The sequence below is a fragment of the Lutra lutra genome, chromosome 11 (genome assembly GCF_902655055.1).
Source record: "Lutra lutra chromosome 11, mLutLut1.2, whole genome shotgun sequence".
In the NCBI taxonomy this organism is placed as follows: Eukaryota; Metazoa; Chordata; class Mammalia; order Carnivora; family Mustelidae; genus Lutra; species Lutra lutra.
The window spans coordinates 1,438,531-1,464,291 of NC_062288.1; the positions used below are offsets into that span (position 1 = coordinate 1,438,531).

Below are 25,761 nucleotides of genomic sequence, written 5' to 3' on the forward strand. Positions count from 1 at the left end.
GACCGGAACCTGGAATGCATGGCCGCAGCTCAGCAGACCCCAAGGAAAGCCAGCTTCCTGGAGAGGCTGAGGCTGCGGGATGCCAAGCAGGTGCGCTCGCGTCCCCAGGACACACCGGGGAGGGACGCAGACTCCAATGCCACAGCCGCTGTCCGCGCACGGGCCAGCCGCGCGCTCTCTGAAAGGGAACAGCGCCGCTCTGAAGCTGAACTCGGGGAGTCATTTCTGGTGGCTCTGCAGCTCCTCACAAGGGTCTAGCCACTGCTCCAAAGAATAAGGAAAAACCGCAACAAAACACTCTCCAGATGAAATCGGGAAAATCTGGGTCTTTACGACCTTTCAGGCTCCTCCAGAAAACCGTCCCGCAGGACCACAGCAGGCTAACTGGCAAAGCGAAGGCCACGCAATCCAGCTCCCGTGGGTAATGGAGCTCACCTCACACGGGGCTGGACCCCGGCTGCCGGGTGGCGGCCCCTCGGAGGGGAGGGTCCCGGCCGCCTGCGCCGCGGGCCTGCCCAGACGTGCGCGCCGGCCCTCACCACCCTGCCTGCGCGCCCACCGGCGTTCAGAAGGACTCACAGCCACCCTTGGCCCTCAGGCTGCGGAGAGCCGCACAGCGCCGGCTGCTCCCCCTGTTCCACGCCCACTCGCTGGGCACAGGCGGGCCCACCCCTGCCTTCTGGCAGCGCGGCTCCACCCCTACCGGCAGGGCACACGTCTGCCACGGCAGCTGACTCACAGTGTCTACGCGGAAGGTGGGCTCTAGGCATCTGCAGGACAAGAGGGGCCCAGACTCAGTGGGGGCCTAGCAGGGCAGGACTTGATGACCACAGGACACGCAACGGTCATTCCCTCAGTGTCAAGACACACACTTTATTAAAACGATGTTATTTGTTTATTTTAGCGGGAACTCATGTGAGCATGGGGGGAAGGCGGAGGGAAGAGAGTCTCGAGCCTGCGGAGCAAGGAGCCTGACATGGGGCTCGATCCCACAGCCCCGAGCCGAGATCACGACCTGGGCCAAAACCAAGAGCCGGACTGAGCCACCGGGTGGCCCTCGGGGGACACTCCTAATCCCTTCATCTTGGTTGAACGTGTACTTCCTAGTTTTCCTCAATGAACAAGTGCCCCTTCTGCAGACCTCATGGTCAAGTGCTTCATCCACGCCGAGCTGACTCCAGAACAAAGCCAGCAGAGCAGACACCAAGCCGTGGGCAGAGCCGAGCAAGGCACCCCGGGAAGCTGGCCCCGAGAATCCGCAGCACTGGCGAGGCCGGTGTGGATGCGCGGGCACGGCACCACCGTGCGAAACCAACCGTGGGTAGCAGGGGTGCGGGCGGCATGCAGGAGGCCCTGAGTGCGGGCCGGGGTGTGCGACAACCGTGCCCGCTCACTTGGCTGGGAGCCCGAGGCAAGGAGGATCCTGCTGCCTGCACAACTCTCCCGAAAGGCCTCCCCGTGGAGACACGGAGGCAGGGTCCCGGTCAAGGAGCCGGAAGATCCACCGCACCCTCTTTTCCACTGCCACGATCTCTTCAAATGTCTGCACGTCCAAAACGCCAGGAAAAAAACATTTGGGGGGAAGGAAGCTCCAAGGCAGGAGGGCTACCATGGAAACCGATCTAAATACGGGCGAAACCCAAGACGCCCAAGCAGACACGGCGCGGGGACGAGAGCCGGCGTGGAGAGGCAGTGCGGCGGTGACCGCTGGACCCGCGGGGGGGGGAGCCGCTGGCCGCAGCGGGGACAGGCCACCAGGCCCACTGAGCGCATCGTCCAGGGGCCCCCTCAGCGTCCCCGTCATCAAGCAGATGCAGCCTCAACCTGAAACGCATGGCAAGCTACAGCGAGCTCTCCCCAGCTGTGGGGGGCGTGTGTGGGCCCTCGTGGGGGGCTGCGCCCCGCCTTCCTGTGAGGTGGGGTCTGCTGCTTCCACTGAGGATTCTGGGGCTTGTTTTCCTGGGGGTACGGCAGGGTTCTCTCTTTTCTCTTACACGGGGCCCAAGAGACGGACAGGATGGGCAGGGAGCCCCGGAGCAATTCGGGGAGTCAGTCACCCCCGCGCCCGCCCCATGCAGCCCCCCCCAGCTGGGGTGCAGGCAGCAGGTCGTGGCGTCAGCAGCACCGCCTTCCGCAGCGAGAGGAAACAAGGACCTGGAAGAGTGTTCTCCTGGGAGGACACGAGCATCTGAAATGACATCCCTCCTACTGTACTCCGCTTCCCCAGGGACTCCTGGAACGCGCGCGAGTGTTTTTAGGTCACAGCTCGTCCTACCACCCACTTACCGCGGAGCTCGGGCAGCAGCGGAACAGAAGGCTCTCGGGGGGCCTGCCTGCACTGGGATGCCATGCATGGAGAAGGACAGCCCCGGGGGGTGGGGGGAGAGGCCGGGACCCACTGGGGGACCAGCGCGCCCATCCCCCTGGAGAGAAGATGCTGTCCGAGCGCACGGGGGCCCCTCCTGTGGACCCCTGAAGGGCTCAGGCCGCCTTCCTGCCAACGGCCCCCCACCACCCCCCAGGCTGGGCCTGCGGTAAGCCACAGCTGCCCCACAGAGGGGAGAAGCTCCTTCCGACCCCACAAGGCAACAGTGCGGCCGCAGGAAGCAGCACGGCTCGCATCCTCAGTGATGGAGGAGCGCCCAGCCCTCCATCCCCACGGCCTCCAGTCAGAGGCCCAAGCAGGCTGGCACCCCTGCCCACCAGCCGCCCAGGCCCTGAGACGAAGGACCCACACACTCACGCCCCAGGCCCCACCGAGCGGAAGCAGAGGCCCTGCGCTCAGCTCCAGGCGACGCACTCCCCCCACCGCTGCACACAGCCCGGCCCGGCCTGGAAGCCCGGAGCCTCCCCCGTTCCCAGGCGGGCAACAGCGGCCCCAAGGCCAGCGGCTGAGTGACTCAGAGCCGGCACGCAAATGCAGGGTGCTTTACTCCCATCTGTACCCCACATTTCAAAGAAGGGGAGAGGCGGCTGTAGTCAGGAGGGGAAAGCCGAGCAGGAGGGTTTCAGAGGGTGACGAGAAACATACCAGGAAAGACATCAAACACCATGCCTGGAGCCCAGCCCCAAACCCCGGTTCTCCGGTCCCAGGCCCAGGCTGCCCGTGGGAGGACCCGCATGTCACGTGGTGCGGGGACACAGAGCCAGGCTGAGAGACAACGTCCACACATGAAAAGGACGCATCCCCTGGAAGGGACACCGCGAGCAGCAAAACCAGGGAGGGGACATCAGTGAGCACAAACGCACACACACAGTCGCACCCATGACTGAGCGAGGGAGGAGACAGAGCATCCTCTCCCCCTGGGAGGACTGCAGAAGCAAGGACGGGAGCAGAGTCACAACCTGGCGGCCACCTCAGCAATCACGGCATCAGGCGACAACGGTCGATGGCTGTTTGTGGGGAAAACTCCCCAGGGAACAAGATGCACACCACATCGCAACACACCTCCGACAACACACCTCGGCAGTGACACGGGGGCAGAGGAACGCCTCAGCAGAGAAGCGCAGCGGCCACTGCCACCACCTCAGCTGGTCGCAGGGAGCATGACAAAGCCACACTGAGGGACACACTGCCAGGAGAAAAAGACGCCGGCCCTCCCGAAAAGTGTCCAGGTCCTGAGAGACAAGATGGAGGAGGAACTGCGCCCCATACGCAGTGATGACCACGGGCCACCCCCTGGGCTGGGATAAAGGACACCACTGGAAAAATGGCGACATGGAACAAGGTTCAGGGGAGCTCTCAGCTGCCCGCGGTTACGGAAGACACGGACGCCTGGAGACGCAGGAATTCTCTGTACGATCTTGGCAACGTTTTTCTTCGCAGACCTGAGTTAGGTGCAAACGCGAAGTTTTTAAGAGCGTGTGGACAGGCAGAAGCTGAGAGGCGCAGACGGAGCACGCACTGGCCCTGCTCGGCCGTCGAACCCAGCTCTATGGCCAGCTCCTCTGCTCGCGGTGGACCGGACGCGCCCGACGCACACAGTCACGTGACCCCCAAGGGGCCTCACGGAAGCTTCCAGATGAGGCCGCCCGTGCACCCGGGCCCTGCTTGAGGCCCCGACCCTCCAACGGGCAGGCGCCCAAACTCCACCTGTCGTACACCAAGAGCGTTCCAGGTTCCACTTCCAGGCATGAGGTGAGTAGCCTGGGGTCTGGCTCACAAGCCTGAGGCCTGTATGGAGTAGGCCCCCTGCACACCGTCCTGACTCCCTCCCATGGGGGCTCATGCCGCCAGGGAGGCTGAGCACCTGAACTCTCAGGGAGAGGCCACAGCAGCCTCAGGACCCGGCTAGGGAGTCTGGAGAACACCAAGTTGTCCTAAAAGGCACGAGGGACAAGCAGAACAGATGCCGCTGTGAAGGGCGGTACTCTGAAAACTCAAGAGACACAGAACGTTACTAGGTCACAACTTTTACTAGATGCGCTCAAGCTCAAAGGGTTGTTTTTTGACCTGACTTTAAACTTGAACCGCTCATGCACTCAGCTGGTACCGAGGGCCAACTACGTGCCAGGCACGTTCCAGGCGCTGGGATGGAGGGTCACAAGTAAACAGGGTCAACAGCATTGCCCTGATACCAAATCCAGACAAAGACTCCACTAAAAAAGAGGACTGGCCAGTATCACCGATGAGCAAGGGCAGAAAATTTCTCAATAAAACATTAGCAAACCAAATCCAGCAACACATTAGAAGCATCATTCACCACGATTAAGAGGGACTTATTCCCAGAACAAAAGGGTGATTCGATGTATGTCACTCAATCAGTGTGACTCATCACATCCGTGACAGGAAGGATAAAGACCGTATGATTATTTCAGCAGATGCAGAAAAAGCAACTGACAAAGTACAACTTCAGGTCACAGTAACGACCCTCAACAAAGTAGGTCTGGAGCGAACACACCTCAACAGAACAAAGGCCTTACGTGAAAAACCTACAATGCCCTACTCAATGGGGAAAAACGGAGAGCTCTCTCCCTAACGTTAGGAACAAAACAGGGACGTCCACTCCCACCACTTTTATTCAACGTAGTACTGGAGGTTGTAGCCACAGCGATCAGACAAGAAAAGGAAATAAAGGCATTCACATTGGTAAGGAAGAAATAAAACCTCTACTATTGGCACATGACATGACACTAGATATTGAAAACCCTAAAGATGCCACCAAAAAGCTCCTAGAAATGACAATTCAGGACAGTCGCACGACACAAAATCCATGTACAGGAATCTATTACATTTCTATACACTAACAATGAAGCAGCAGAAAGAGAAATTAAGAACAATCCCATCTACAACCGCAGCAAAAATAAAATATCCACGGATAAGTTTAACCGAAAAGGTGAAAGACCTATGCTCTGAAAACTGTAAAACACTCATGAAAGAACGTGAAGAGGACACCAGAAATGGGAGGACGCTCCATGCTCACAGGCTGGAAGAACAAATGTTGTTAAAATCTCTACACTATCCAAAACAGTCCACAGATTTAACAGAATCCCTATCAAAATACCAACAGCATTTTTCACAGAGCTAGAACAAACAATCCTAAAATTTGTACGGAGCCAGAAAGACCCCAAATACCCAGAAAAATCTTGAAAAAGGAAAGCACAGTGGTGGCGTCATGATTCTGGACTTCACGCTGTATTATAAAGATATAGTGATGAAAACATTATGGTTCTAGCATAAAAACAGACACACAGATCGATGGAACAGAATACGGAGCCCAGTAACAGACCCTCAATTCTACGATCAGCTAATCTTCGACAAAGCAGGAAAGAATAACCAATGGGAAAAAGTCTCTTCCACAAATGACGCTGGGAAAACTGGACAGCCACATGCAGAAGAATAGAACTGGACCAGTCTCTTACACCACACACAAAATCAAACTCAAAATGGATGAAAGACCTACACGTGAGACCTAAAACCATAAAAATCCTCGTAGAGAACACAGGCAGTAATGTCTGACATCAGCTATAACAACATTTTTCTAGATAGGTCTCTGGAGGCGAGGGAAATGAAACCAAAATAAACTATTGGGGCTTCATCAAAGTAAAAAGCTTCTGCACATGGGGCGCCTGGGTGGCTCAGTGGGTTAAGCCTCTGCCTTCGGTTCAGGTCCTGGTCTCGGGGTCCTGGGATCGAGCCCTGCATTGGGCTCTCTGCTCAGCGGGGAGCCTGCTTCCCCCTCTCTCTCTGCCTCCCTCTCTGCTTACTTGTGATCTGTCTGTCAAATAAATAAAATCTTAAAAAAAAGAAAAAAAAGCTTCTGCACAGTGGAGGAAACAATGAACAAAACTAAAAGGCAACCTACAGAATGGGAGAAGATATTTGCAAATGACATATCCAACAAAGTATTAGTGTCCAAAATCTATAAAGAACTTATACAAGTCAACACCCAAATACCAAGTAATCCTATTAAAAAATGGGCAGGAGACATGGAACAGACGTTTCTCCAAAGAAGACATCCAGACGGCCAATGGACACATGAGAAGGTGGTCCACATCACTCGGCATCAAGGAAATACAAATCAAAACCACAATGAGACACCACCTCACACCAGTCAGAACGGCTAAAATTGAAAAGAAAAGAAATATGATAAGAATAGGGGGGAAAAGGAACCCCCGTACACAGTTGGAATATTACTCAGCCACAAAAAAGAATGAAATCTTATTATTTACAACACAGATATCTCGAGAATGTAACGCGAAGCAAAGTAAGAGAAAAATGAGTAGCATGATTTCACTCATATGTGGATTTTAAGAAACAAAACAAACAAGCAAAAGGAAAAAGAGAGAGAGAGACATACCAAGAAACGGACTCTTAACTATAAGAACACGATGAAGGTGACGGGGGAGCTGGGAAACAGGTGATGGGGATGAAGGCGCACACCTGCCGTGCTGAGCACTGAGTGCTACACGGAATTCCGGAAATCAGCACATCCAGGCCTGCACTCCACACACACGCCTCTCAGCTCCTCAGACGCAAGGCAGCCAAGGCCAAATCCAAGGCCCGGAAGAACCAGCCCCTCGCTTGCTCCTGCCTCCTCAGCTAACATCAGCCCCACCGTTCCAGCTGCTCTGGGCAAATTTTGAGAGGCAGAAAAAAACGCAGGTACCTTGAAAATTCTAAATGTTAAAAATATATCGAATGTATTACGCAGTTACTAAAATACTATAGTAAGTACAAGATATGACCCCTGAACAACGCAGACATTAAGGGCACCAGCTGCCCCCTGCACCAGAAAATCCAGGTATGATTTCTGACTCCCGAAAGACTAAGCCGACCGCTGACTGGAAGCCTCGGCAGGAACACAATGAGCATGTTTTGTACGTTGTATGTCGTACCTGCCATATTCTTCCAAAAAGTAATAAAGTACTATGCCGGTGAGATTCTAGAAGAGTGTAAAACAGGACAAGTAACTAAGACCTAGCCTGTTCTTAGACAAAGAGACTCAATAATGTAAACATGCCAATTACCTCTAATTTTAAACATAAATCTGATGTATTCCAATGAAGATTTCAAAAGAATTTTCATATGGAAAATTTTTCCAGAAAAGTTGGGAGGTGGATACAGGGGACAGAGAGATGAAACACTAGTCCTACCAAGTGTAAAAACACATCACAATAGGGGTGCCTGGGTGGCTCAGTCCTTAAGCATCTGCCTTCAGCTCAGGTCATGATCTCAGGGTCCCAGGATCAAGCAGCGCATCGGGCTCCTTGCTCAGCGGGGAGCCTGCTTCCCCCTCTCCGTCTGCCCCTCTCCCTGCCCGTGCCCATGCTCTCTCTCCTCTCTCCCAAATCAATAAATAAAATCTTTTAAGAAAACCAACCATATTACAATAAAGCCCTGGTGAACCAAACAGCCCAGCACCAGCAAACCAAGAGGACAAAGGGTTCAGTATCTGAGAATAAGCAGAACGCGAAAGGAAAACACAGAAGCATACACAAAGCCAATCAGAATCCAACCTAAGTCACAGGGAAATGGCATTTCAAATCGAACCGACGCAGCAAAGGTGAAGAGAAGCCAAGAAATGGGCCCAGGGCTACCGGCTGGCACCTGGGCTGGGTCAGACACCACGGTCAGACACTCCGGCAGTGAGAAACCTGGTACACCCCGCCCCCCGGGGCCGATCTAGCAACACCATCACAATTACACACGCCGCACCCTCTGACCCAGTCGCTCCTGTCCCAGGAATTCGCTCCGCGGACACTCACACACTGTCCCAGGCGCACGTACAGCACACTCGGTGCAGCACCCTTTGCGACAGCAGCACACCGGAAACACCTAGCTACCCTCCCCGCGGGGACTCTAAGCCATGGCGCTACGCCACACGGTGGGCGAGCTGGAGGCCGTCAGGAGGAGGAATCTCGGCTACAGTCAGAGGGGCCTGGAAAGCTTCTGGAAATCGCAACATGGGGCCCACCCAGGGCAATTCAATGAGATCGCTGCGGGCCGGCCCAGTAATCGGCATTCTGAAGCCCCAGCGATGTCAAGGCCAACCCAGGTTCCACGGCTCATCTCCACAACGTTCCCTGGGTCCTTCACTGCGGCACAGGGACCTGACCCGGGGCGCCTACACCAGGAGAGTGGGGAGACCCCAGCACCTTTGGGGGGTAGAAGGAAGTCCACACACAGCATACAGACGGGGGCCAGGAGACAGGCAGACGCGTATACCCACAAACACGACACACAGGAACTGTATAAAACAGAAACGTTTACAAAAGAAAGCACGCACAACGGTCCCCTTAGGGAGCGCGCACTTCCAGTACACACGCCTACTGTATGTAACTCGCCCAACACACACACCGTAAACTGCCGATTTCCTTCACTGTGTGACGGTCGGACAACGGGAAACTGCACGCACCGCAGTCCGATGTGCATTCAGGCGAGCTCTATGCCCAATGTGGGGCCTGAACTCAAGACCCCAAGATCGTGAGTCACGTGCTCCATGGCCAGACACCCCGGGCTCTTTTTTAAACAAATAAAGTGTAAGAAAAGAAAAGAGAAATAAACGGTGTGTGGCTGAAGCCTAATTTGTAGATTCCAACAGACCTTTATCGTTAAGTAGGCTACAGAGAAACCTGGAAGCTTCAGCGGTTTCGGATACGTACAGATGAAATGGCGAGGCAAACGTGCTTCACGGCGCGGGAGGGGTCAGGCGCTAAGGCTGACCTGAGCACCCACACACGCACACACGGGGTCCCGGAGCACAGGTGGCGGGTTCCCTGCTGTCTGCTCTCCTTTGTATTTAAATTCTACCTAACGCATTTTCAGCAAGAGACATATATGCCCTTTCCGATGAAAAGAAAAGCTAGCATACAAAATTACGTTCTTTTTTTTTTTCTTTTTTTAATTTTATTTATTTGACAGAGAGAGAGAGATATCACAAGGAGGCAGAGAGGCAGGCAGAGAGGGGGGAAAGCAGACTCCCTGCTGAGCAGAGAGCCCGATGCGCGGCTCCATCCCAGGACCCTGGGATCATGACCTGAGCCGAAGGCAGAGGCTTAACCCACTGAGCCCCCAGGTGCCCCACAAAATTACATTCTTTAATGTTCTAGAAAAACATTTAACTAGAAACCGGTTGTTTTACTTCTGAAAAGGATCTGTCAGACAGTTCCGTTAACAGTCACACTTTTCTTAACACAACGAAGCAAACGTATCCGAGTTCAGGCCTCTGCGTGCATGGACTCTTGCTTGAGTCCCCCAACCCCATCTTCTACCGCATGATTTTAAGCAGATCTCTTCACCTGTAGAAAGCAAGCACACCGGGTCCGCCGTCTCCACGCACCCTTCAGACGGACGAGCCCCCAGGTTCCCCACATGCCTCCCCCCGACGCACACATGCGCTCCCGCAGCCTCCACCCTGCACACTAGGGCACCCAGTCGTTGCGCCCAGACACTTCCAGTGCTGAGAACAGTCAAGAGAAGTCCCTGTCGTAAGATGTGCAGGCCAGCCTCCTCTAAGAACAAAGCCTGTCAGCTGTCAGCGCACTGCAAATGAAGACGAAACGCAGCTTCTAGAAAGAAATAAGTACTCGTAACGAACAACCAAAATCAGATCTCCTGCCTCAGGATCTAGATATATCATGCGGAGGGCTCGGCGTCCCAGGTTCGTAGAGGAGGGGCAGTTTCGGAGCGAGGGGTCAGAGGGCCAGGCAGTGACTGCTGCCCCAGAGGTCACAGGACACGGACCCCAAGGCCGCTCACCCAGGCACAGCCCTGAGCGGGCACAAATGAATCCACAGGGAAGGCCGGCAAACATCCCCCCCAAGCCTAGCTTCTGTCCACGGCTCTCTGCATACGGGATGAGCATACCCCCGTGTGAGCACAAGAGCTCAAGGCACACAGCCCTCCACAGTGGGCGACATGAGTTCAAAGTCAGCAACAGGGAGGCAGGAGAGACTCAGCGAAACAGAAGCCACAGCGTAACACGACTGGAGAAACTTCTGCGTGTGCATGTGTGTACACCAGCACACATGCGTTCACACGCACAGAAGGTAGAAAATCCAGAAAATCTCCCAGAACACCGGGAACAGCGCTATGTTCTTATTCTTTTTTTTTTTTTTAAAGATTTTATTTATTTATTTGACAGAGAGATCACAAGCAGGCAGAGAGGCAGGCAGAGAGAAAGGAGGAAGCAGGCTCCCAGCTGAGCAGAGAGCCGGATGTGGGGCTCGATCCCAGGACCCTGAGACCATGACCCGAGCAGAAGGCAGCGGCTCAACCCACTGAGCCACCCAGGCACCCCGTATGTTCTTATTCTTTAGACACATCTTCATGTTCCAAATAATCTATGCTGTGCATAACTAGAAAGAAAAATGGACAGCTTGTTTTTAAGAGAAGTAACATTGCTAACAGCAGCTGGGACCTAGAGGAGTGCTCCCTGCACAGCCCTCCAGTCCATCCTCTCTCGTCGGAGGACACAGTGGGCATCAGGGGTGCCATTCAAGTATGTTCATGTGTTTCCGCCAAGGGGCCCCCTGCCACGGGCGCCTGAAAATGCCAGGACCGACAAGCAAAGGAGCCGCTGAGCAACAAACCCAAGGACCCCAGCTCTCAGGGAGCAGACGCCCCAGCAGGGAGCTGCACCTTCTGCTCCCCTGGCAGCCTCCCCAAGGCCACGTAGGCCCCAGAACCAAGGGAGAGGTGCTGAGCACACATCGGGGGCTCCCCTCACACAGGGCAGCGCAGCTCTCGGCCCCAGCGCTGAAACACAGGGGAACAAGCAGCGTGAGCGGACAGCGAGATGAGACATGGGCTCCGAGAAGGCACAGTGACCTGCAGGAGAAGGAGGGACAGAGGCGCTGCAAGGCTCTGCTGAGGGGTGGGCACGGATGGGAGCACCGAGGAACAGGGCGGCACCTGGCTCTGGGGGCAGCCGAACCCGGAGGAGAAGCAGGACGAGGACAGAGCCTCTGCCGAGGGTATGAGCAGGAAGGCTGCAACCTCTCCTCCAAGCCAGGCCATCCCTGCCCAGGCAGCACCCCGACCCCGCCCTCCAGCAGCAGCACACGAAGGCCACATCACCGAAGCCAGAGCAGCTGCCCAGCCCCGCGTGCTCTCCCAGGAGGCGGGTCAGCACACCGGGGGTTCCCTGACACCTCTTCCCACACAGGGGGTGGGTAGCCTCGGTGCTCCCCACGCACACGGCCGCACAACCTCGGCCGCACGGAGCACCCGTCCTCCATCCAGGCACAGCTCCCGGGAGACACCATTTCCATGTCATTATTTACTCTCTGCTTATCTCTCCTTTCTCTTTCTTCTCTTCTAAAGAATTCTGTTTGTGACTTATGAAGGCAAAAGCCAGACAAGGCACAACAGCGTTTGTGGACTCTGGCCGGCATGCCAGCACCAGCAAACGCAGGGATCACTGTGGCAGCGGCAGCGACACCTGCGGGCCTCTAGAGGGGGCTGCAGGAACCACGGCAAGCCGGCGCCGGAGGGACGCCAGGCCAGGGAGGACCCTTGCCGCTGCCACCGCCTGCCCACCCCCGCCACAACCACTGTGCAGAACAAGACCGCAGGCACAAAACGCAAAACTGGAGCCCCACCGAGCTCTGAGAGGGGCCCAAAGCCTCTGATGCTGTCGCTTTCTGTCCCCCTCTCCTTCCACAGTACAGTGATGCTGGGCTGCAGTTTCTAAAGCTTCCCAGCACCCCGGGAGTCAAGCTCACTGTAAACACTGGGACAGAGGGATGTGTGCTGTGGACGACTCCGTGCAGACACAGGCACGTTCTCAACCGCCCCCCTGTGTGCACAGGAACTCTGTGAGCCAGAACTCAATCTCCTCTCTAAGGAACAAAACCAAGCACTTGAAGCAGCGGGGCGGGCCCCATTCCCGATTTTCCCTGGAAAATCCCTGCTGACAATGACAGCAGGGCAGGACAAAGAATGAAATTCACAGCAATGGGAAAACAAGACCCAATTCAAGTTTCCCTCAAACATCCCCTCAGCGACCCCAAAATACCATTCATGTGGCTTTATTATAAAAATCAGTATGTAATTATGTACAAAAGAAAGTGTATCCTGCACCAACTCTGGGGCAGAAAACAGATCTGTGGCTGGCAAGGCCTGGATGGGGGACAGGGTGACTCCACAGAGGCAGCTGGGACCCGGGCGGACAGAGCCATCTGTCTGGAGACGAGCCGCCACGTTCTAATAAGTGCATCCCAGCACGCACCCCACACAACACAGCCGAGGACGCGCGTGTGCGGAGGACGCGAGAGCCCACGCCTGCGCTGTCTTCCTTCGTTCCCCAGTGCCCAGGCTCCTCCTGTTCGATTCAAGGAGCACACATGTGACCCCACCGGTCGACAGGGCAGGACCACCGGCAGGGGTGGCAAACGGGAGCAGCAGAAGTCAGCCAGCTTGGGCCCAGACCGCAGGTGAGTGGCTTCCGAACGGGGGCCCAGAACAGGCGTGCTTCTGCGCACCCAAGGCCGGAGCCCCATCTCGTGTCACCCCGTCAAGGGAAGCGCAGAGCGCTACGGTTACGGGACACGCGGTCTTTGGCACCGATGGGAGGCACGAGGGGTACCACTAAAGGGAGAACGAGAAAAAGGCTGGCTTCCACACTGCCCTTCCAACCGTCCTCCACACTGCCCGCCCGCTGCAACACGACGGGGGGGGGCACGACTTCCTGCTTGTTCATGGGAAGCCACTGTGTACCCGAAGGCCAAGAAGATGCCCGCGCCGGGAAGGGCCGGCCCTGCGGCACCGGCTCTCCCGGAACACGCCCCTCCTCCATGCTGGACCCACACGGCACAAAACTCCAGCAACTCGCTCTCATTCTGGCCCAGGACACAACTTGTGGGTTCAAGAATAGAAAAACAGGGGGTGCCCAGGCGGCTCAGTGGGTGAAGCCTCGGCCTTCAGCTCAGGTCATGATCTCAGGGTCCTGGGATCAAACCCCGCATCAGGCTCTCTGCTCAGCGGGGAGCCTGCTTCTTCCTCTCTCTCTGCCTGCCTCTCTGCCTACTTGTGATCTCTGTCTGTCAAATCTTAAAAAAAAAAAAAAATAATAATAATAATAATAATAAATAAAACAAAATGCAAAAAAAATTTAATAAAACAAAATGTATGTTCACTGCAGGAAAATTAGGGCACAGAGGACAATGAGACCTGAATCCACCAGTCCCTGACAGCCACTGCTCGTCACTGATCTCCTGCCAGTCTTCTCCTCTGCATGTCTACAACCTCAAACGTTTTCAAATTTATTACCACTCTGAAAACCGCTGTTGTCATACAACATTCCAGGACAAGAGTATCTGCGAACATCAGGGTTCACCCAGAGACAGAACCAGCAGGACCCCCATACACACGTTCAGAAAGTTATGCCAGGGACAGGCTCAGGCAGCCGTGGCAGCCAGCTGGGCCGCGCCCAAATCCACAGGCAAGCCACAGCGGAGCTCTCCAGGTCAAGCCGCCTCCACAGCATCAATTTCTTCTGCTTCAGGGAAGCCCCGGCTCTGCTGTCAGCTCCCTTCAACTGATGGGTAAGACCCATTCAGTCACCTAGGACGATGTCCCTTACCTGAAGCCACCAGGTCACGGACACTGAGCACCCCCAGCAAACACCCTCACAACAACACCCAGGTCAGCGTCTCTGTGATACCCAGGGATGGGGCCTGGCCAGGCTGCCACAGAAAATGGACCGTCACATCCCCACATCGGTCAGCTTTTAAAATAGTTTATAAACGTCCATAACTGTTCCCCAAATGCAAATGTGGCACTCTTCCAAAATTTTGCTGAAACGAGTAATACCAGAATAAATAAAGCTAAAGTGAGTAAGTATATGCTCAGTCTTCATTCTGGTACTCGAATATTTTATGCAAAGAGCCCTGGAAGAGGGCCGCTACACACAGAGAGAACTCCAAAAACTGCGCAGTGTCTCTGAGTCTTTGCCGTCAACCGCCTCCACGTGCGACGTAACGGGGAGGAACTAGCCCGCATGACCCCAAAACTAACAAAGGGGTGGGAGGAGTTCCTGTTTCAAGCAGCAACAACAGAACATTCTGGAGAGCCCAAGAGGGCCATGTTCTAGAACAAGGAGAACTAGCCGTAGAATCAAAGGTGCTCTGGACATACCCCCAAGAAGCTCAGAAACAAGGTTCGGAAAGACCGTACTGACGTGCGAGTAACTACCTTCGAGATCAAAACTCGACACTCTTTAAAGGAAAAAAACAAAATCCAGAGATGGAGCAACGTAATACCCACAATGGCAGGCATCCTATAAAAAAATCACCAGATGTGGGGCGCCTGGGTAGTTCAGTCAGTTAAGTGTCTGACTCCTGATTTCAGCTCAGGTTGTAATTTCGGGGTCCTGAGATCAAGCCTGAGATCGAGGGATCTACGCTCAGCAAAGAGTCTGCCTGAGCACCTCTCTCTTCTCCCCCCCTCACCTGCACATGCGTTCTGGTTCTCTCACATTAATAAAACCTTTAAAAAACAATTACCAGATATGTAAAGGAGAAGGAAAATACGACCCAAAATCAGGAGAAAACCGCCAACAAAACAAAACATTACAGAAATGATGGAATTAGCAGACAAAGACTATAAAAAGCTATTATAAACATATTAAACAACTCCAAGAGAAACAATGAGGGTAACAAATCAAAGCCATAAAAGAGAATCAACAGGAAATGCAAAGCCAAAAAACATCTTAAAAAATAAAGTCAGTGATGAATTTAACTAAGGATCAGACACTGAAGAAGAAAGACAATAAAGGTGATGACAGGGCAGTAACAGGTTCCCAAGGAGGCACACAGCATCTTAGACGGGGGTTCACAACACAGCAGCGGAACGAAGTGCAGAAACCCCAGTGGCACAAACTCAGAGCCCCACCGTGAAGCGGGTGGTCACCAGATCGCTGAGACTTATAAGTACCTCACCAAGCACCCGGGGAGCCGCAGAGGGGAACAAAGAACACTCACTTCTTATCAGAAGACAGCAGAATAGGGCATGACATTCTTTAAAGTGCTGAAAAAGAAGCACCCGTCAGGAACCCTACAGACGGCAAACACGCAGAAACGAGCCTCCGATAAGGATTTTCAGGCAACCCAGAGCTGAAAGACGGCCCAGCAGCAGACCTGCACCACACTACAGGAAATGCCGCAGAGAGCTCTTTGGGCTCCGAGAAATGATCCGAGCTCTGCCCTCTGACCCAGACCCCACCCACATCCAGGCCCCAGACCCTATTTTGCCCCTTCTCTACCAGAGCTCCATATCCAAGCCCCACTCTTCTGCACCAGCCGGATTTGCGCACACGACCCCTGCAGTCTCTGAGCCGCACTGTTCAGCCTGGCCTTTCCGCCTCTGCACTCCTGCCCCATATCAGCATCACAAAGTGTATCCCACCCCCACCCCGCGTTTTATGACCCCGCAGCTTGTCGGCTTTGCCTCACTGTCTAGGAACCACAGAGACACTAAAACAGGTCAGAGAGCGAGCAGAGAACTGCAGGGAAGCCAAGCCAGAGGAGGGACCACAGCGGGAGCGGGAAGACGGCGGACTGTGCCAGAACGGAGCAGGCTGACAGCATCCGGCTGCCTTTCAGACACCGCCACAGCTCGCAAACAGGAGCAAGCAGATCTTCGCGCCCACGTGGGGCAGCGAAGGACCGGGCGTGGCACCGGGAGGCAGGAGCTCTGCAGGACCAGATGCAAGGCGAGCCAGCAGCAGCCAAGCCCCAGCCGCAGGGCCCCGGGCTTACAGACCGACCCCGGGCGCACGGACTGACCCCGGGATGCGCGGACCGACCCCGGGCTCACAGACCAACCCCGGGCGCACGGACCGCCGCAGCAGCCTGAGGCAGGGGCCGGCAAGCTCATCTTCGCTTTACAGAGGTGAAAACTGAGCCGCAGGGAACTCTGCGTGCCAAGGAGTCCGTTTACCAAGTGGCAGTCTCCAAGGGGACTCTGGGTCCACGGTCCCCCATCCCACCTGAAGGTCCGGGGCCCACAGCCCAGCAGCACGCCCTTGAGAAGAACGGAGCCGAGCCCCTGAGCCCCAGCCGCACACGGCGGGCAGGTCGCAGGGAGAGCGTCTGGGCATCTGTGCTCTCGCTCACCCCGGCTCTGAACTGGCCGTACGACAGGCAGCTCATTACTTTGCCATCGAGGGAGGAAAAAAAGACGACAGCCAAGTGATCTCCTGCCCCATGTAACCAAAGCACCATTTGTGCCATAAACGCGGAGACAGAGTGGATGGGGCACCGCAGACACCTGAAGCCAGCAGAAACCGAGCACGAGAGCAACCAGCTGTGAAGGGGAAACTCTTACCTGAGAAGAGCCGGGGCATCCTCCGGAAGTCCTGCGGCCCCCGCCTGAGCTCCTGGTGACTCCGCCTCCTCCGAGCCGGGGGCCACCTCCAGCCCGGCACCCCGTGGGCCCACTGGGCCCGGAGGCCCGCCTGATTCTGCCCCAGGGCCGACCTCCACCTCCTGTCCCGGGGCCGGGACTGGCTCCTGCTCAGCAGCTGCCGCCACCGCCTCCTCGGCCTCCTTCCTCCTGGCCTTCTCCTCCAGCTCCTTCCTCCTCTTCTCGTCGTCCTGCCGGGCCATGTGCTCGAAGGCTGTGAACACCTAGAACCAAACAGCAACCCAGAATTAGTCCGCCTGCCCAGGGCCAAACCACACGCGCCGCAGGAAGGTACCGAACTCTGGCTCAGAACAGAGCGACCAAACAGGAAACTGTGATGCGTTCCCACGAGCAAAACACAGACGCTTCAACCTGACCAGGAGCCGCCGCGGAGCCGCTGCAAAGCAATCTCTGACAGGCGTTGCGAGAGCAACAGAAGCGAAACCCTGCAAGCCACGGTATCCACGCGCCCACGAGCCGGACACTGGGGTCTAGAGGAGGCGTCACCACATGGCCTCCCTGTCCTTTCTGTCATAGTGCCCAGCAAGACTCGTCTGCCAGGGAAAGAACACACCGTCCTGGTACCAAGAGCTGCAAAGGTGCCAGCAATTCAAACTCGAGAAGAGAAGATGGGAATCGAGTTGAACACAGGGTGTCAGCAGCATGACCAAGCCGCCACTGCCTTCCCACACGGCACAGGAGGTGTGGCTCTCAGAAAACCTGGCAGTGGGGGCGCCTGGGGGCTCAGCCGGCAAAGCCTCTACCTTCGGCTCAGGTCAGCATCCCGGGGTCCTGTCCCTGCTCAGAGCCTGCTTCTCCCTCTGCTTTTACCCCTCCCCCTGCTTGTGCTCACGGTGTCTCACAAATAAATATGTAATCTTTAAAAAAGAAAGAAAGAGAACGTGGCAATCAATTCCAGAAACCACCGCATGTGCCTACGATGAGCGAGGAACACAAAAAAATCCCACCCTCTAAGAACTCGACATTGCGGTGTGAGGACCAGCCCTCCCCGGGACACAGTGACATCCATACATGCCCTGGGACTCTCTACCCACAAAGGACACGGGAAACACGCGTTCTGTGTGCACCTTTCACGGCACAGACCCTCTCGCAGCAGCACCAACGGGAGGGGCCGTGAGGAGGACGAGCGCGCAGACGCCCACTCCAGTCCCGGAAACCTACGGAAGTTCCTTGTGAGGAAGGACTCTGTGGCAGACCCCGAAGGAAAGCTCACGCTGGCCAGCAGACTACCAGGGGCAGGCTGCGGCGCTGAGAGGTACGGCCGTCTGCGGGAGCTGGAGAAGGGAAGGCTGGGAGAGCCTCCTTGAGGGGCTGCGTGGGGGGGCGGGGGGCTGTTCCAGTCCATTCAGCAAGCCTGCCCCCTGCTACCCACCCAGCGGAGCTGAAGACACATCCATACAGAAACCTGCCCCGGGTACCGCAGCAGCGCCGCTCCTAAATGCCACGGAAGCAACTGAGCTGTCTGCCAGCGGGCGAGCCGACCGGCCGGACCACAGCATCCTTATCACTCCGCACCAAAAAGAAACGAGCGATCACGCCATGAAAAGACCTAAAGGAAACTGAAATCATGCCACTAAGTCAAAGAAGCCAATCAGAAAAGCCTATACATGTTCTGCAAGATTCCAATCCCAGGATATTCTGGAAAAGGCAAAACTACAGACACGCTGAAGATCGGCGGTTGCCGGGGCCGGGCGGAGGGAGGAATGCGCAGGGAGCACGGGCGATTTCTCCGGCAGCGAACAGACCCCGTGTGGCGGACACCTGTCTTTAGGTGTTCATCCAAACCCCGGAAAATGAGCCGCACTAACACTGAACCCTAATGCCAACTAAGGCACGGGTGTCCGGGGTGGAATGCGGGCGGGTTCGTGGACACAGCAAAGGGCCCCTCTGTGGAGACGCTGCCAGCAGGAAGGGCCGGCGAGACGGAAGGCGCTCGGGAACCCTGGACCTGCCCCTCCACTGGGCCCTGAATGTGAAGCTGCTCTCAGAAAGCGCTGGCAGGTCGGGAGGGGCCCGTTCCAAGCGGCCAGAACGCGCCTGTCGATCAAACCGTCCCACTGCCTGCACGGAGCAGGAAGACAAACCGGAAGATCGCTAACACAGAACTACACCGCGCGCTTTCACCCTCTCTCCCAGCCTTCAGGAGATGCAGGGAGGAAGGCAGGCAGCACTGGCGCTTCGAAGACGGGGAAGAACTACGCCCAGAGAAGCTAAGGGACTCGCCGGAGGTCCTGCCAGCGAAGAGGCAAGCGAGCGGTCATGCAAGGGCGCTCTGCGGAAAGCCACGCGTGCAGAGGAAGACACGGCCGTGCTAAGGCAGAAACCAGGCATCGACCCCAGACCCATTTCTACTCCCTCCGGGAACCCGAGCCCCTGGCCGCACCTCTCACACCGGTGTTGAGGACACCTGACTGCGTCCTCAGAGCCACTCATCCTCCTGACGTCCCAGCCCTTCATCCTGACTCCACGTAAAAAACGGACAGCAAGGACTCTGTCCCCTCAGCCCCGGGACCTCCGGACGCAGGGCCCGACGCTCCTCGCAGAGTCCTCGGCCTCTGCCCACGCTGCCCCTCCACACTCATCCAACCTACCTCCGCCCCTCCCGGCCCGGCCGCGCTCTGCAAGCGCAGCACGTGGGGAGGGCGCAGACAGCGGTGACCTCCCACCAGCCCCTCTGCTGACACGGAGGAGACTCTCCCGGCAGGTTCAGCGAGGCCCAGGAGGAGCCGGCCTTCCTGATGCTCGGGCAACAGGCCTCACCGGCTTCTCAGACTGGACTCAGGACGAGCGCGGGGCACCCGGGAGAGAACAGCAGCTCAGAACGGGCCCTCAGCGGCCTGACAAAGACCCGGGCACACCTGCTTTCTCAAAGGTCCTCCGGCACCGCAGACTGCTGGGAGCCAACTGCAGAAACGCTGGGAAGCGGCCCCTGGGTTTCTACGGAACCTTCCGCTCTACCCACTCCCTTCACCCCCAACCACACGTGCAGCCCCCGGCGTCTCCAGTCCCTCCACTGGGGTCGTCCAGCAAGGTGCTGCCCTCCATGGTCAGCTCTTCCTCCCCTCACACCGCTCTGGCTCCTCATCTCCTCTACACCCTGTCCTGCGCTTCCAACAGCGCCAGCGCGGGGACTTCTGTCTGCAGTTCGGACTTGTCTAAAACTAAACTTCTCACCCTCAACGGAGGGCCAGTTCAGCGTCCTTACTCCCGACACCCGGGTTTGAAACCACAGGCCATCTCCCACTCACCCTCCCTGTCTGAGGCGCGCAAACGGGTCTACCCTACACTGCGACCACATCACCGTCAAACAAGGGCAAAGACCAACCTTCCGCCCCGTGGGATTAAACAGAGGAACAGCTAAGACGGCAAGGGCTGCCCCCCAGGTGCTCAGCAAACACCCTTCCTGCAAGCATCAGAGGCTCTCCCACCCTGCAATGGACTGAGTAAGAGCGTGGAAGGAGCCGGAAGGCGACCGCGGGGCCCCGGGGCCAGCTCCAGGAGGAGTGCGGTGAGATCACCTGAGCCCGCTGGACAGACACCTCGGCGGCCACCCTCACCGGACCGCGGCTCTTTCACCCGCACCTCCCTCACGGCCTTTGAGAAGCCATCCCGAAGCCTTCCCGCACTCGGCTGGCGTTGGGCCGCTGGAGCACCAGGACGGTGGGGCCTTTCTGGCGGGCCCCGCGACACCCAGCTTCTGCTCTCCACACGCGCACCGCGGAGCAGGACAGCCGGCCGCGCGCGGCTTGCGGGACTCCAGGAGCACCATCTGCCAGCGCCCCGCAAACCGCAAAGCGCCGCGGGAGCTGTGGGAGGAGCCGGCAGCAGCTCCCTCCTCTGCGGGGCCGCCGGCAGCTGCACCCCGCCTGCCCCGCAAGACGGTCCTCTGACTTCCGAACCGCAGCCTGCCCCGTTCCCGGCAAGGGCTCTGGCCCCGGGCGGCCCCGCACGGCTCTGTCACCGCCCGGACGGCGGCGAGCGCGTCTCAGTCAGAGCCCGGGCCCGGTGCTCGGCGGACGACGCACGCTCCGTCGGTAACACCTGCTCCCGCGCCAGCCCCGCCCCGGCCCCGGTGCCCAGCGAGGAGGCGGCCCGGGCCCGCGCCGCAGCCGGACCCCCGGCCTCCCCGCCCAGCGACCGCTCCCGCCCACACCCGACCCCCGCGCGCCGGGCGCTCAGCTCCCGCACGCAGTAACTCCCGCGCCCAGCGGCGTCCCGGCGAGCTCGCGGCCGCGGGGGGCGGGGCCGGGGAAGCGCCCGAGGGGAACCGAGGCCGGGAGCGGGGGAGCTCCCCCCGCCAGGCCGCCCGCCGCCCGCCGCGCGCTACCTGCAGCACCAGGGCCTGCGCCGCGCCGGGCGGGAAGCCCATGCGGTCGGACGGGTGGCGCAGCAGCCGGTAGAAGTCGGTCTTGCGGTAGAGGAAGCCGAAGAGCACGCGCAGGAAGTCCTGGACGTTGCCCACGTGCTGCAGGATGCCCAGCAGGGCCTGGTCGTACAGCTCGGCCGCCCCGGGCTCCATGGCGTCGCCGGCCGCGGAGACTCTGCTCACTGCGGGCGCGGCCCGGACGCCGGCCCACGGCCACTTCCGGCACGCTGCGGTAACGGCTCCGCCGCCGGCGCCACTTCCGGTCCGCGCCCGCCCGGCCCCCGGCTCGTCGGGCCCGGCCGCTGCGCACCGGGCGTCTCCGCCGAGAGCCCCGCCCCCGCCGCCCGGCCGGCCTTCCCTGGCAGCCTCGCGGAGAACCACACGCGAGCCCCGAAGTGGCTCCTAGGCGCGAGAAGGCCCGGGATGGCGGGACCGAGAGCGCCTAGCGGCCATGCTGCAAACGGGCGGAAGGGGTGTGGCTCGGGCCGCGTCACGTGAGACCGGTGTTGTCACGTGGTGGGCGGGGCACCGCCCCTCTCCGGGGAGAGAGCGGGTCCCAGGCGGCCCGAGTCCCCGCCGCGGGCGTGTGGCGTTAGAAGCGCCAGGAGTGAGCGCGTGGAGACGAGCGTGCGCGAGTGCCCCGTGGAGGGAGCTCGGAGCGGCGCGCACACTGCCGTGCCCTCGTTGTGCGATGCCCGTACGCACGCTGTGTAGCGCGCCGTCGGGGGCGCGTCGTCTGCGCCGGACCCCGAGTCCTCAGGGTACGCCCGAGTGCGGCCTCGGCGAGCTCCGACCGCGACGCCGGTCAGACGCGGGACGAGCACCTGCTGGGGATGCCCTCCGACGGCCGAACCCTGCGGGAAGTAGCGCAGGGTAGGACTGGTTCCAGGAGCGTGCGCAGGAGCTGGGCATTTATGAGCGCTTTGAGAAACAGCGACATCGTCAGCTTGGGCGCAAAGCTGGCCGTGGCCCGCGGGAGGACGCGACCGTGCCTTAGCTACTCCAGCGGGCAGAAACGCTTTGCATCTCCGCTGGACTAAAATCTACAAATGAGGGGCGCCTGGGTGGCTCAGTGGGTTAAGCCGCTGCCTTCGGCTCAGGTCATGATCCCAGGTCCTGGGTTCGAGCCCCGCGTCGGGCTTTCTGCTCAGCAGGGAGCCTGCTTCCTCCTCTCTCTCTGCCTGCCTCTCTGCTTACTTGTGATTTCTCTCTGTCAAATAAATAAATAAAATCTTTAAAAAAAAAAATAAAAAAAAATCTACAAATGAACGTGCATCTTCATCCCTGCGGGCTCTAATTAGTTGCAAATACAGCCAGAACCAGGAGAACTGCCCTCGGGCAGTGATTCTGAAACTTCTCGGAGTCATTTACACTCTTAACATTTATTGAAGACCCCAAAGACCTTCTTTGTGTCTCATTATTATAGATAGGTACCACCTCAGATATTAAAACTGACAAATTTTAAATCTTTATTCATTTTTAAATAACCACAAAAAGCACATGACATGCTAACATTTTTATGAAGGAATAATATTCTTCGAACAATTAGGATTACTGAGAAGTGTAGTATGGTTTTACATTTTCACAAATCCCTTTAATCTCAAGCTTCATCGAAGGCAGCAAGATTCTCAGAACTTTTGCATTCACTGCATTGCAATATGTTGTTTTGATGGAAATACATGAAGAAATCGCATCTTACATAGATTGTAGTAGGAAAGGAAAGGAGCCTTTTCATTGTCTTTTCAAATAAAAGCATTATTTTTTGAAATCGAAATTGCACAGGGGTAGTTTCTTAACAGTGGTAATATGGAATCTGAAACACCAATGTTTGCTAATTGTCACATTAACACCCATCAGTCTGTCCCGAACCTTGACTGGATCTCTTACAGGCATGATTTCCTAACACCAGGTCGGAATGCAGACTGTCACATCACAGATGTGTGAAGCACACTCAACTGACAGGGCTGGGAGAAAAAGATGCTGACCTAAGTACCTCTGGAAATGAGCAGAGTCTCAGGCTAAAGGCAAAGGGAGCTAAAAAGAGACTCTTCACCCTAAAGTAGTTTCCCAGGGGGGTGTAGGCTGTCATCTCTAAAAACATGACCCACATACAGCGGAGGTGAACAATGAAGCAGATTGTGCGTGTGGTGGACTGAGGCTTCTCACTGCTGGCGTGGGAGCTCACGGAGAAGCCAGGAGGAGCCTAGAATGATTCGTGTGACGGTGAATTAGAGCTGGAGGCATCAGCATGAACCAAGTTTAGCTTTGTCCAGCTACAGACGGCTGCAGGTAGAAATATTTATAGAAATGGGCACATACATGTGCCAGTTTACACACACATATTTCGTTGCTCTCTCGACTGAGCAACAATGAGCAACAATGCCCCAGCAGCAAAGTGCACACAGAGCACCAGATCCTGGGTTCGAATCCCATCTCCAACCAAAGGGCCAAGACTCCCTGGAGAAATGGCTGATTCTGGGACTGGGACAGAAAGTATACGAGCTGAACCTGGACCAACTTGCTAGTCGCGCCAGGCAGCAAGGAAAAAGGAAAAACCCTCCATGATGGGGTTATGGCAGAGGGACGTAGGAGCCCACAGAGAGACCCTCCCAAAATGAATACCCGTGAGTCCACACAGTATATATCACACTGAACAATACACCTATGGGAGGAAACAATGTTCCTGTCGGGAAGAATTCCAAATAATTTATGTAAGTACTCTGCTCTCCGGGGCATGGACCATAACACCCCTCTCCCTGAGTGTAGGCTGTGCACAGCGACTTCCCTCCAAATAGCACCGTAAAACCAGCATGGAAGGGGGAAGGGTAACTGTACCGAGAGATGCCTGACGGACATGACTTCGGCCAGGTGACGAGAGTCAATGCCAGCAGTGGGAAGGCACAGGGATACCAGGCACCCTTCATATGATCTGCTGAGAAGGGCGCTCCACCTCTGTGGTCTCTCAGCCAAAGACTATAATTTCAGTCTAATTAGGAGAAAAACGCCAGACAAGCCCCGTTTGAGGGACATTCTACCAAACTCCTGACCAGTGCTCCTTAACGGTCAAGGTCATCACAAACAAGGAAAGTCTGACAAACTGTCACAGCCAAGAGCCTAAGTAGACATAACAAGTAAATGTCATGTGCTGTCCTGCGTGGGATCCTGGGGCAGAAAGAGGGACACCAGGTAGGCTTAGCCGTTATTAATACTGTTTTATGAATTGTGCACTGATAAAGGTACTACGCTAATATGATATATTAATAAGGTAAAATGGGTGTGAGACCTATAGGAACTCTCTGTACTATCTTTGCAATTTTTCTGTAAATCGAAAACTATTTTAAAATTTTTAAGTTTGCGGGGTGCCTGGGTGGCTCAGTGGGCCTCTTAAAGCCTCTGCCTTCGGCTCATGGTCATGATCTCAGGGTCCTGGGATCGAGCCCCGCATCGGGCTCTCTGCTCAGCCGGGAGCCTGCTTCTTCCTCTCTCTCTCTGCCTGCCTCTCTGCCTACTTGTGATCTCTGTCAAATAAATAAATAAAATCTTTTTAAAAAAATTTTAAGTTTGCTTTCAAAAACTGTATTTTAAAAAATGATAATCAGGGGTGCCTGGGTGGCTCAGTGGGTTAAGCCTCTGCCTTCAGCTCAGGTCATGGTCTCAGAGTCCTGGGATCGAGCCCCGCATCAGGCTCTCTGCTCAGCAGGGAGCCTGCTTCTCTCTCTGTCTCTGCCTGCCTCTCTGCCTACTTGTGATCTCTGTCAAAGAAATAAATTAAATCTTTTTAAAAAATGATAATCATCCATAATCCTACCCTTCCCCACCAAGAGCAAGTGGGATGTGCTGCGTTGGTGTGGGTCCAGGGAGGGAGGCTCCCTTATCCGCTGCTGGTGGGAGTGTGAAGAGAGCAGCTGCTCTGGGCACGTTTCATCTGTACCTGTTCCTTAGCTCGCCAACACTGCCTCCAGGTAGCCCTCCCGTGTATGCACAAGGAGACATGCAAATCCATGCTCAGCCTCATAGAGGTTCCTGCTCTGTACCTGAAATCCCATAGGTGCAATGAATTTCAGGATTTAGGTTACTAGAAAAGTAACATGATGCTCACCTTGCCTTAGGTATTACCCCACATCAGGGCCTGTGGCTATACACAGCGGAACCAGGCTCGCCGTGTGCCCGATACCCGACCATGCCTGTCAAGGACGCCAAAGCCCGTGAAAAGTATAAATAGACACACCTTGTCTGGTCAGTTTTTGTCACCAAATGAGTTTGCCCCACACTTACAAAAGAGAAGGAAGATAAACTAGATTTCCAGAGACTTGGGGATTTGGGAATTCTTCATAAGCAATTATGGAGCTGGAGTGGAAAAGTAATTGGGAGCAATGTGCCCACCAGCAAGGGGACCGGACGAAACCACTGCGTTGGTTCACACAGGGGAACCCAGTGGGGCCACTGCCACGAGGACTGGGCAGGTCTACACGGCCCCATGAATAGATCTAACGTGTGTAGCCTGCGAAACTCGCGAAAGCGGATG

General features: G+C 56.4%; 1 protein-coding gene across 2 annotated transcripts in view; it reads right to left on the bottom strand.

Moving 5' to 3' along the window:
• Positions 1–21,682, bottom strand: part of NUDCD3 (NudC domain containing 3) — a 58,063-nt gene extending 36,381 nt beyond the window's left edge. Inside the window, exons 1-2 of one of the 2 annotated variants that reach the window (XM_047694759.1) lie at positions 21,198–21,682; positions 16,772–17,073 (exon numbers count right to left, since the gene is read on the bottom strand). In XM_047694759.1, the coding sequence (XP_047550715.1) occupies positions 16,772–17,073; positions 21,198–21,389 (494 nt within the window). In that variant the 5' untranslated portion in view covers positions 21,390–21,682. The remainder of the gene's footprint in view (positions 1–16,771; positions 17,074–21,197) is intronic. The other variant, XM_047694757.1, reaches the window with a different exon arrangement.
• Between the last annotated feature and the right edge of the window lie 4,079 nt (positions 21,683–25,761).